Source organism: Mytilus californianus, unplaced genomic scaffold, assembly GCF_021869535.1.
Source record: "Mytilus californianus isolate M0D057914Y unplaced genomic scaffold, xbMytCali1.0.p SCAF_4, whole genome shotgun sequence".
Classification (NCBI taxonomy): domain Eukaryota; kingdom Metazoa; phylum Mollusca; class Bivalvia; order Mytilida; family Mytilidae; genus Mytilus; species Mytilus californianus.
The window spans coordinates 111,044,986-111,058,464 of NW_026262690.1; the positions used below are offsets into that span (position 1 = coordinate 111,044,986).

The 13,479-nt window shown below is 32.0% G+C and overlaps 1 protein-coding gene across 1 annotated transcript in view; it reads right to left on the reverse strand.

Moving 5' to 3' along the window:
- LOC127739138 (thyroid receptor-interacting protein 11-like) overlaps nt 1–13,479 on the reverse strand; it is a 57,445-nt gene that overhangs the window by 24,167 nt on the left and 19,799 nt on the right. Inside the window, exons 4-5 of the mRNA XM_052250730.1 lie at nt 12,719–12,827; nt 4,884–5,002 (exon numbers count right to left, since the gene is read on the reverse strand). Coding sequence (XP_052106690.1) covers nt 4,884–5,002; nt 12,719–12,827 — 228 coding nt within the window. The remainder of the gene's footprint in view (nt 1–4,883; nt 5,003–12,718; nt 12,828–13,479) is intronic.

The window sequence follows — 13,479 nt, forward strand, 5'->3', positions numbered from 1 at the left end:
GCAATGTCATTCAGTCCATGAAACTTTTAAATTCAAATTCAAATTCAAATTCAAATTCACATTCAAATTTAAATTTACCTGTAGTACAGATAAGCCCTGATTGCCACACCTACCTTTACAGTTAGGTAAATGGGGGGTTGCTTTGTAGACAGTTTTACCTGAGACAGGGTGCAGTACTTCCTTCATTACCGAGCCTTTTATTGTGCATTGAAGCACGTCTTGTCGTAATTCACTCTGTATATTGACACAGTACATAGGGTTGTTAGGGACATTTCTACATGTTACATATTCATAGAACCTGCCTTTTCATTATCAATTCAATAAAATAAAATCAGACATAAAGAGAAATACATCAATACCTGCCAGGTTTTAGTTACTGAAAAATTATAACAGCTTTTACCTTAGTCTTTAGTCCTTTATCAACATATAGATCTATTCTTAGTCTTTAACATCAAGTAATTTAAATGAAAACCTTTTTTCAGGAAGAAAACCTTCGATTCAAATTTTGCTGACTATTGGATTATTTTGCACAGAGTCACATAATACTTAGCTCTTATCTGAAAACAAATACCTATATCTCTACCACAAAAGGTGAAAGAAAATTTGTAATCAGTTTGGGACTTGACATAAGAAATGACTAATTTTCATGTGCAGATTAAAAGGGGGTTGTGGGGAGCAAGTATCCCTCTTCAAATTGACCAATTAATAAAAGTAAATGATTTTTTTAAATTAAAAAACCCGCAATTCTCAGGTATCCACACATTGTAATTTAAATCATAGATCCACATGTGACTTAAAGTAACTCTATATTTAACAATTGTAATGAAATATTCTTAAACTGTTAAAAACCGGAGCTTTAAACTCATATAACTTTTTCCATATAAATGAAAACTAACTTAAAGGTATTAAGTTTTCGGGAATGTGGATCAAAGTTCTTCCTCATTTATATAAAACTTCCTCATCTATTGTTCAAACTAAAAGGTCTAGATCTTTAAAGGTCAAAATATTACCAGAGTTTTTTTTACATTAGAGGTCATTATGGCCTATCAATTGAATTCAAAAAATCTGTTTTCAGAAAGCTGATAATATATGTCCAATTAAACTTAGTTTCTTATTCTTTTATATGACTTAAAGGATTTTAAATTCAAAGATTAGATTTTTTTGGGGGGTTTTCAAACTTATCTTTTTCCTGCTAATTCAAAACTATGGATCAGATATCCAGACAATTAAAAAAAAAATGGTGAGAAAAAACTTCTCTCATATAACAACTATAAAGTACATAAAATCTGATAGAAGTTTAAAATCCAACTTTTTAGTACTATTTCTCACATAATTTATTTAAATTAACTTAAAACGCATTTCCTGTACTGTTATATTCAAATGATAACATTGACAAGTCCGCTTTTATTCATTTAAATTTGCGCTAAGTTTGCGATTTTCTTTACATAACTTATAATAAACATGACAAGCTATACACATTTGCAAAAACTCTGGATGAACCAATTTATCATTTGTTTTACACTATCTACACTTAAAAGTTAACTGTAAAATATGGCTAGCTCTCGATATGATATTTTATGATGCATGTTAAGAAATGGAAAATTTTGAGACATTTTTTTTTTAGACTTGGAAAATTTTAATTTAGAAACCAGAGCTTTTCACAAAACAACCTAAAAATAAAAAGGAAAAGAAAATAGGAACGTTTGGAAGAAAACATTTGTACTTTAAAAAACATCATGTATTACAAAAATTAAGTAACTACTGATTTATTGGCATGGATATTATGTAAATGTTAAAATATACCATATGCAGACGCTTCCCTTCAAATCTGACAAGAAAATGAACCAACAAGACATATCACTTTAAAAAGCAAACTGTACGTACCTAGCACCGAGTCCAATTCATGGCGTATCAGAATTACGGAGAGAGAAATAGATCCCGTGAGTCAGCAACTAACATCCTGGGAAAGCTGGCCTCTACTGACCTAGCTTATCTCGTACCAGCTAGAGCAATGGTACCGTCTTACCACCGAGCAGATTAAAGCCGAGCTGATAACATGTACAGTAGAATTCCTCCCGTCCTAAGTAACGCTAATGATAAACAATTGACAACAGTTACTTTAGCTGGTCTTATCAGCAATGGCCTTCTTAGAAACCAACCTATCTAACCACAGATAAGGGCCCAACTGTCATGACTATTTTAAATGTAGGGATTACAAATATCATCTAAACTTACTTAATTAACAGGTGAAATATAAAGGTAGATAATGGCAGGTGTTTACAGGTACATGTTCACAAAAATTTTCAGCCAGTTTTCAAAACTGAATAAGATTGTGATGTAATGTACGAATCAATAATAAAATGACATTTTAATTGGATTATCATTTGGGTGTGGTTTTAAATTATATTCAAATGTTTCTAACATATTGCGCTTTCAACCTGACAGTAAATGTAGGACTACACGGCCACGAGATAAAAATATACAAACACATGTAGGCAATACATATTATATATTTTTATCACTGAAAAAAAAAGTTAAACCAAAAAAAGTCTAGTCATACTTTTTTAAGATTTAAACATGTGCTTGAAATTATTTGAGGAAATTAGAATAAGAGTACATAAGTACTTACATGTCCATTTCTATAAAACCAGAATAGTATTTCACAGTTAAGACATCCTATCCGACGCTGACATACTGAACATAAAACAATTAAATAAACAAAAAACCCACTTGAAACGATGTGATCAGTTAAAAAGATTGAGTAATAAAAGTTTGAATAGATTTGTCCTTACACAGGTAAAATACAGGTAGCTATATTAATATCACACAAGTTTTTGGTCAAATTCAACAAAGAATAAAACGACAACCAATTTCCTGTCTTGTGTCAATATTACACCGCTTGTAAATGTTAAAATACAATATCTAAACATTTCTAATACCCTTTCAACGCTACAATATTTCACAACTTTTTAATAAGGACATTCTATTTTCAATTCTATAGGATTTCAAACAACTTGAATACAGTTAACAATGCAATGTAAATTTTCTTCAAGCATGCTAAATTAAACTATATGTAAAAATCTTAGATTTTATTTTTAAAATTAAAGTTTTTTTCTTGTTAAATCATGGTAGGGTTCATTTGGGGAATTTATTACATTAGATATTGGAATGTAAAATTTCTCAACTATTTCATTTTTTAAATAAATCAAATTTTCATTTCTAAAAAATAGAGAATGTAAGGAGTCCCAGGTGGCATTTCTACATCTTGTAAGGAATCCCACGTGGCATTTCTACATCTTGTTAGGGATACCATGTGGCATTTCTAAATCTTGTAAGGGATCCCATGTGGCATTTCTACATCTTGTTAGGGATCCCATGTGGCATTTCTACATCTTGTAAGGGATCCCATGTGGCACTTCTATATCTTGTAAGGAATCCCATGTGGCATTTCTACATCTTGTAAGGAATCCCATGTGGCACTTCTACATCTTGTAAGGGATCCCATGTGGCACTTCTACATCTGGTTAGGAATCCCATGTGGCAATTCTACATCTTGTAAGGGATCCCATGTGGCACTTCTGCATCTTGTAAGGGATCCCATGTGGCATTTCTACATCTTGTTGGGGATCCCATGTGGCATTTCTACATCTTGTTAGGGATCCCATGTGGCATTTCTAAATCTTGTAAGGAATCCCACGTGGCATTTCTACATCTTGTTAGGGATCCCATGTGGCATTTCTACATCTTGTTAGGGATCCCATGTGGTATTTCTACATCTTGTTAGGGATCCCATGTGGCATTTCTAAATCTTGTAAGGGATCCCATGTGGCATTTCTACATCTTGTTAGGGATCCCATGTGGCATTTCTACATCTTGTAAGGGATCCCATGTGGCACTTCTACATCTTGTAAGGAATCCCATGTGGCATTTTTACATCTTGTAAGGGGTTCCATGTTGCATTTCGACATCATGACAAGGATCCCATGTGGTATATCTATATCTCGTTGAGGATCCTATGTGGCATTTCTACATCTTGTAAGGAGTCCCATGTGGTATATCTACATCTTGATAGTGGATCTCATGTGACATTTCTACATCTTGTAAGGGATCCAATATTTAATATTACTATCTCACATTTGATGAAATTTCAGCTCACCACACTAATGAATTTTCTCTCCAAGAAATTTTTAATGGATAAGATTTAGTGATATCATTGATTCTGAGCTCATCTTGAAGAAAACCTGTTGATAATTACACTGATTTAAAACTCACTACAGATAAAGCCTCAAGTTTAAGACACTAGGTCTGATTCTGAACTAATCTTTGACATAGCCTCAATCTCATGGTACTGATTCTGAAATCCCCTTAAATAAAGCTTTCATCAAATCAAAATGACTCTGAACTAACCTTTAACAAATTTCTTCAGGCAGTCAATGACATCTATTCTTAACAATAAAGAACCTCTGTCTCAACCTCATTATTCAGATTCTGAAATCACTGACTGAACTTGCCTGAGACCAATCCTTCAGTTCATGACACTGATTCTAAACTCATCTTTGACAAAGCTATTAGCCAATGACTTCCACTGATTCGAAACTCATCTTTGACAAAGCTATTAGCCGATGAGTTCCACTGATTCTAAACTCATCTTTGACAAAGCTATTAGCAAATGAGTTCCACTGATTCTGAACTCATATTTGACAAAGCTATTAGCCAATGACTTCCACTGATTCAAAACTCACCTTTGACAAAGCTATTAGCCTATGACTTCCACTGATTCTGAACTCATATTTGACAAAGCTATTAGCCAATGACTTCCACTGATTCTAAACTCACCTTTGACAAAGCTATTAGCCAATGACTTCCACTGATTCTGAACTTACCTTTGACAAAGCCTTCAGCTGATCACACTGGGTCTGTAACCTACGATTTTCCTTCCTAAGGTTGTTAATTTCATGCTGCATATTAATGCTATCACTGAAGTCCAAATCATCCCGTGGCCCTGGAATTAAAAAAAATATATCTATTTTGGGATTTCATACTTGAAAATATTACTAATTTTGACAAAGAAGTAGGCTCATACTGAAATGATAGTACATCAGACCAGTTACAAGAAAGCATTTTTATAAGGTTTTCAGTGTTTCAGCTCAAAGCATGTGCCTGTATGCTTGACTTTTGCTTCCCTTTGGTGTTCAATCCACTTGGTTCTGACGGACAACACATGTATGCAATGCCTGATTTTGGTAAAGATTTGCAGGGGCTAAAAATGACTAAAGCATAATTCAATGACAATTTGCATTTTCAAAAGTACCTATTATCATTTTATCTATGAAGTTCAACAGACTATTTTAGGTATATATCAAGTTGCTATGAATACTAAAAGTGATAAAATAACATCATCAAGGCTTTGATGTACAAGTAAGCCTGAGATTGGCTGGATGCATACAGACATGGTCTAACCACAGTCAGTGTGATCACATGATACTAAACAGACACCTGTAGACCAAAACAACAATAACATCATCAAGGCTTTGATGTACAAGTTAGCCTGAGATTGGCTGGATGCATACAGACGGTCTAACCACAATCAGTGTGACCACATGATACTAAACAGACACCTGTAGACCAAAACAACAATAACATCATCAAGTCGTTGATGTACAAGTTAGCCTGAGATTGGCTGGATACATACAGACATGGTCTAACCACAATCAGTGTGGCCATTGGATACTTAACAGACACCTGTAGACCAAAACAACAATAACATCACCAAGGCTTTGATCTACAAGTTAATCTGAGATTGGATGTATGCATGCTGGCATGGTCTAACCCCAACTAATAAACAGCATGATCAAATAATATCAGATAAATAGGTCAGACCTTGATTACATTATCACTGTAACACCAAATATAATTGGTTAATTTAAAGGTTACAATGTTTGTCTACCTGTGACTAGAGGGAATCCGTTGTATGAAAATTGCTGACTTTTAATATTTCTTTACCTTTATAAAATTCCAACTGTGACCTTTTATATTTTTTGGAAATCATGATTTGAATAAAGTGTGTGGGGTATATTTTGAAACAAGTTGTTGAATTTTCTATTAATACCAACAGAGACATATATACTACATATACTACATATATACTATACATTTTTCTGCTACTAAAGAGCAAATATAAAATTATTGATCATTTGGGAGATTTATTTTGGAGAAAATGAAAAAAAGGAAATATTGGTCCCATTTGAAATTTTTCAATTTACAAATATTTCTGACTTTTAGAACTAATGCTCCAAGAGGAATTTTTTTTTGTCTGGAAATTGATGGAATTGAAATTGAAATAAGGTATGCTCAGAAGGTATGCAAGATGTCACTTTCAGATGAAACTGAGTAAATCTGTGATATGGTTTACTTGGAATCAACAAAGATTTGTTTTTAAATGAGTTTGTCATCTCCATAAATTAATTGATATTTTCATTAGATATAGCCGATAATATAATTTTAGAACTGCCAAAAACGATTAAATCTAAGAGCATGTTGAATAACTGCTCCTCCAAGAAGAGTCATAGAAGTGTACCAACTTTCTTGTCAGAACAATTGTCTAAAAAAGTCTTATCCTTCACCTAAAATGAACTATACAAATTCCCATGTGTAACAATTCAAAGCTGATAATGTCTAATATATTTTTATCTTGTTTAAAAAAGGCAGGTAATTTTTGTGTAAAATGCACTGAGATTTAAAAAACTTAAACAAATATTGAAAGGAGCTTAAACTTGTCACTACAAACTTGATAAATTTGTCCTTCAATTGAGATTTTTATTTACTCTTGTCTGGCTATAGCTTCATGTTCTGAAGTGAAATTTACCCTCCATGATGACTAACATCAGCGAGGGTCTAATCTAGTACCCTGGATATTGTTAACAGTTAAATGAGGGTCTAGTCTTGTCTAATGGATTGTTTGCTTTATTACTAATGAGGCTCTTATCTGCTGTCAGAGAAGGTCTACATTTGTCCTTATATAATTACATGTAGAAAGGGTCTAAAGGATATCATTTGAAAAATATTATTTGTGAGGGTCTGAATTTTTCCCATAAGATTATTTTTCTTCTTTTACTAGTACTGATGGTGTATTCTGGTCATATAAATATATGTGTAATACTCTTACTTACTGAAGCAAAGTTGTAAAATTATTGTTTTATTCTGTTTGTTTGTCAATTTGTATGTCTGCTCACACTATGCATCGCCATTTTTATTTTATTTTTTCATTTTTTTATGAAAGATTTTTAGGGATTCCCCACAACAAAACATGGACTTTGCCATATCTATGCAAATTTATGGGGAATTGAGGGTATTAATTAGTGAGCTTTGCTCAAGTTACTCTAGTATTCTCAGTGATGGTCTATTCAGACTATTGTGATCCTATGGATTTTAGTTTCACAAATATAAGTAGCTAGGGTCTAGTATTTGTTCCTGTAGGTGCATATTACTTATAGAGTTCTGGTATCGTCATTTTGAATGTCAATATATAAATATTATCAGTGAGAGTCTTGGTTGGTACTGATTACATATTAGTATTGATTTTCTAGGCATTCAATTTAGGATGTTTTTTGTTAGTTATAGAATTTTCATTATGAATAATTTCTCTGGGCTTCTAATATGTTATGTAACAGTATTTATAAATGTAATGTTTCAAAGAAGTATTTCTTTAGCTCTTATATAGATGTAAGGGTAAAAATAATGAAAAAGTACAAGGCAAACATAAATAATTTCACAATATTCCACAATGTAAGGATCTAGGCCAGTCCCTAATAATTGTCTTAATTTCATTCAGATAGAGTCTAGTAACATCAGAACCTCTAAAAAGGTATTCTAAACTACAGAAAATTCAGAAATTAATTTAAATAAAAATAAGATGTGGTATGATTGCCAATGAGACAACTATCCACCAAATTCCAAATGAAGTGGATGTAAGCATATATAGGCAACCGTACATCCTTCAACAATGAGAAAAACCCATACGGTATAGTCGGCGATAAAAGGCCCTGACATGAAAATTATGAAACAATTCAACTGAGAAAACTAACAGCCTAATTTATAACAAAACAACTTATGCATTTATTATTGCTTATACTGCATCAAGAACACTTCCTGTTGTCGGTATCTACCAAATATAGTAACAAAGTGATATTTGTGCAATGTTGATTTCATGTCACAATACTTTTCTTCACAATTTGGGGTTCGTTTAGGGATGGAAATTAGTTTTCATTTTTATGTTAACATTTTCATAAAGGTAATTGTAGCCATTATCAGCTGCAGTATAAAAACAATATTAGGTCAATGTCAGAAAATATTAACTTTTTTTAAAATTCGGCACAAAACAGTTGAAGGGCTCAGTAAACCTCGCCCTACCCCAGTTTCTAAGCCTCATACAAAAAAGTCTGATCCAAACAAAACCTGTCTTTGGTATAGCAATTAAAAGATGATAATTTCATAAGCTGAGGTTAACTGAGTGGCACAAATGGCAGCCATCACAAGTATTTCAATAATAGACCAAAAGTCTGAATTTTATATTAATTATTGCATAAATGAACAAAAATATTATAATTACGGAAATGATTGCAAAAAATTACATCATTCAAAATTTAAATTACCATGCAAAAACACCATAGCACGGTGACATCCTTCAAGGCATAAAACAGTAATTCGGAATGTTTAATATCTAACAAACTTGTTGATAAAATATGATATCAGTGACATGTTGGGACAAACTTCCATTTATAGAAAATACAAGAAATGTTCTATTTTCCTCAAGATAAAAGCACAACTTGAGTCGATAACAGAACAGATTAGACGTTGTGTAGTAACGTTATCAGAAATCAGCTCTCCTACGAAGATTTCATTAAAATGTAACATGCAATATTATTGGATAATTTTTTCTGTGAGAAAATGCGGGAAAAAAAATTCTTTGAAACATCAGCTATTTTTATACCTTATTATAAAGATATTTTTATTCCTTTTTATAAAGAAACAAAAAGTGGAAAAAGTGAATTTTTTTTTATCAATTACTAGCTGTGACTTATCAATGCAAAAGACAACAGTCTTTACAAAAATCTGTTTGACTTATAAGCCCAATAAATAATTTGTTGGTAATCAAATTTCTTTAAATCTTTATGGCTTGTGAGGCATCTTTACAGAAAATTTTACTGGTCATGCAACATTTTTATTGGCCTTTGCAGTAGGTCTTGTGGTAGCTGCAGAACCGTAGCACTTAAGTCCTTGTGATATTTTTGACAATTTGCGGACCATAAATGGTCTGGTCTATGGCTTCGTAAATTGTCAAAAAATATCATAAGGTCCTAAGAGCTACGGTTCCGCAGCTAGTGTTGTGGTTGACTAGTTGTTAATCATGAAGGCTGAAAGGAGTTTTTAAAGAATCATGTAGCTAGTGTTAACAACTGTAATATGTTGTGGTATCAGAAAGTTTCTCATCTTTTAAGGAACTGGTGTTAATGGATGATCATTTATAACATTGTTAAATTATTTCACCACATTTCTAGACTTGGGACAATTTAGAACTTATCAAATTATATACATAAAATATATAAACTTGTTTATTTGATGTAGTCTAAATGCTTATCAATGCTTATGATCAATATCCTTTGGGTTTAAACAATACATAAATGAAATAATTTCTATGAACCAGTAAAACTGACTCTTTTTGTCCCCTAATTACAAAACCGCTAGGACAGTATCCCCCAAAAACAATCCCAACTATCCTTTAGTGGTATGGAACCTTGTGCTAAAATTTCATAGTTATCCATACACTTATACACAAGTTATTGTCTACGAACCAAAATGTCTTCAGACGCAGACATCGCCATAAAATCATACAGATGCAAAAAATTTTGTGGTCATATAAAAAGGTATAACAGGATAAAAATTCTAGAAAATAAAACAGTGATGTTTAAGATTTCAGATATATACTGGATGTGTCATCTTATTATTCACCCATATCTAAGTTTGGCTTTACTTAGTTTTTTTTCATCAGCTCTTCAACTTAATCAGGTTTTGGATTATCAAATATTTCGGCCTTGAGACACTAATTGTTGTAATGTACATCTAGTCCAGTAAATAATTGATACTATTTAAAATATTATTACACAAACAGAGTTTCACTACTCTTTCTCAGTCAAATTCTGAAGAGTTTAGCTACTTACTTGACTTTTGTTGAAAATATAACAGACATAGCAATAGCAAGTGCACTGATTTTCAAGTCTAAAAAAAAGAGGGGTTAAATGAAATTCAAAGGAACGTAAATTTTTTGACCTTATAATTTCAGGAAGAAAGAAAACCAATGAAAACATTAAAACATGACCTTAACGAGAAGAGTTTTTTTTTATACATATCTTATTTTATCTCTCAAACTGTTAAATTTGTTCTATTCACACAAAGCTGTTTTCTGAAAACATCAAAAAGTCCAAAAAATAACGTTCAACTGATTATGTTATAAATGTCACATAACTGTGAAAATAAACACTGGCCAAAATAACTGTTTTCCTTGAAAAATCCAGTAAAAGATAATAAAAAATCTTTTATATAAACAACATTTGATTGTTGCTACAAACAACATATTAAAAATCTTGTTTGACTAAACTCAAAGATTTGATCTTTAACACCTTTAGGGCCTGGTAAAATGACCTATTTATTAGAAGAATAACTGCAAAATCAAACATTTTCAACTCACCCCATGAATTTTGATTCCCTTATGATAAGATTTTTCTTGTAAAATCTTCCAAAAATGACCCAAAAGAAAATTCCATATTTATTACCCTGAAAGGTCAAATCTATGAACACTTTCCCTTATCCAAATATTTTATTCAAGAACTTTCTCCAATACCATAAATGAAACCTTAAAACATTTGCAGCATTTTCATTTTCTCTCTATCCCTACTTGATTCCCTAGTAATAAGGATATTTCTATCCACTTGCATTTTCACATATTTTTTTTTATATTTCCATTGAAAAATTTACCATTAAAATATTGTTAATCGACCTTGGAAATGGTCAGTAACAACATACATAATTTCTCACTCTAGTGTGACCTTCAAATGACAATATATATAGCATCCAAGGTCGACAGAAGAATGTTTGTCGGTGAATTCTGTATGACCTTAATATCACAGGAGCACACTCTTACTGATAAACATTTAGCGTCACCTGTGTCACAAGCCGGGACAACAATAATCACAACCCAAACAACTATTTTTAGCATTACAAATGATTATTGGAGGAGTATGAAAGTACACTACACCTCACAGGGATTTTGCAGTTTACACATGTCTCGATGGCAATGTGGAAAACTTTTAGATGTCTTCTATTTCTATCCCTTTGAGTGGATATGCCATTTCTCTTCTTAAATAATAAGACTTGAATGAAAATACCTTTTACAAAATAAGAAAAGCTATTGTTTTCAGTATTTTTACTAAATATCAATTATGTTAATTTTGTGTAGACATGAGTTACCATTCCATGGTGGGCAGGTTGAAAAAACACAATCCACTCGAGCTATAGTGGTTTCTGGAGGCCAAAATTTGTTTTTTGATAACTTAAGATAAGATCTTATATATAGAGGTAAAATTAAGACTGAAAAACTAAAGCTCTCTTAGTCTGCTTTCCTGGGCTGCTAAGAGATAGCGTTTTATTACAGAGAAAAAATATATAAAAAAAAAAGATTTATCAATTTAAAAAAAGAAAAAAGAGTGAAACCCTATTCTCTAGGATTCTCATTATCTTCATCTGGGGCAAACAAACAACTTTTTTTACCCTCTTGCTGCCTGAAGGACACATGTGTCCACAACGGCTGTGACGGAGGGACACATATGTCCATATGTTAAATTATACACACTTCTAATCATTGTTGTATCTCTTTCAAATAAAATACTGAAGATTAAACAGTGCAACATTTTTCTTCAATGGGTCCACAAACATCATTAGGGCTTGTCATTTTATATGAAATGACGTCATTGTTGGGCGTGTGATGTCATAGACGTCCAACTGTCTTATTTTCTGGCACACAAAATGTAACCATATAAAATTAGCAGCAGCAAGAGGTTTAAGTAGGCTCAAACGCATGTTATACAACTGAAGTTTGAATACAAATGACCTTTAGCATTGTTTATATCATGTAATACTGGCATAGGGGTTTCAGAAATGGACTTTTCATAAGTTTATATGCAAACAGTTTATTATGAAAGCTGTCTATCTATGCTGCAAACTTGGCATAAATTGGTCAATTCTATAATTTACAGGGCATTCAGTGAATTCAGGTGATCAGTCTGATTTACAACCTTCTCATATGTATAGACTATGGAATATACAGAGTGATATTTCAGAGTGAAACACCCACAATCACCAGCATTCACTATAAAAATTCTCCACATAGTGTATTAAATGGACAAGAGATTTTCAGGAAACTGTTTATTTCCACCCCCTTTTTTCAATGAGTACCTAAATTATGCTTTATTGCATCAGCTATTATTGAGGCAAATAAGATAATTTTTTTTAAAGTCGGTTTTGTACAACTAAGAAAACACAAGCTCTCAAGAGCTTTTATCGGTAATATAAAATATTACTATTAGTGATCCCATTCTGACACAGCTACTCTGGTTCATGTCAGTGATTATTGCTGCAACTGGTTAAATGATAAAAGAGTACTAACCATCAGACATATTATATTCTCCATACTCTGTTTTCTGTTGACCATAGTCAGTAGTACTCTGGTGTAACAGTAACTCATGATGATCATCCTTCAACTTCTTTATTTCTACCTGAAAAAATATATTTAATTCCGTTACTTTTTATATTGTATATACTCAAAAGCTTGGAAAATTTGGAATTCTTTATTGTCGATACTCAAAATCTTGAAAACTTTGGTATCTCCCTTTGACTACCAATATAAAAATAAATAGATGTGTTATCAACTATTTACATAAGACCAAAGGTCAATGGTGTGGTTATTACTTTTGCCTTTCTTTTTGTTATATCAGAAATTATTATCTTGCTTGTTAAAACTATGTGACAAGTTGATATATACACGTGCATCTTAATTGCTGTCACCGGACAAGAATTTAATTTTCAGTGGAGACTAGCAGAAATAGTTCCCACATCCCTGAATGTTTACAGATTGATATTCAGGTTTAATGAGAAGGAATAACTTTTTTTCAATAAGAAGCCGGATAGAAAATTGACGTTTGAAAGATAAGGAACCAAATATGAAATTCAGAAGCCCAACATTACAATCAGTTTAAGTACAAACATGACTTAAAATTTCAATTCTATGCCTACAAAATTGTGAAATTGACACATAACAAAGTATTAGACAAAATAGTTTTCATTTTACACAGTATTCTATCTTTTCATAGCACCCAATAGAAAATTAAAATATTGCATCATCTAATCAATGAGTATATTTAAGAAATG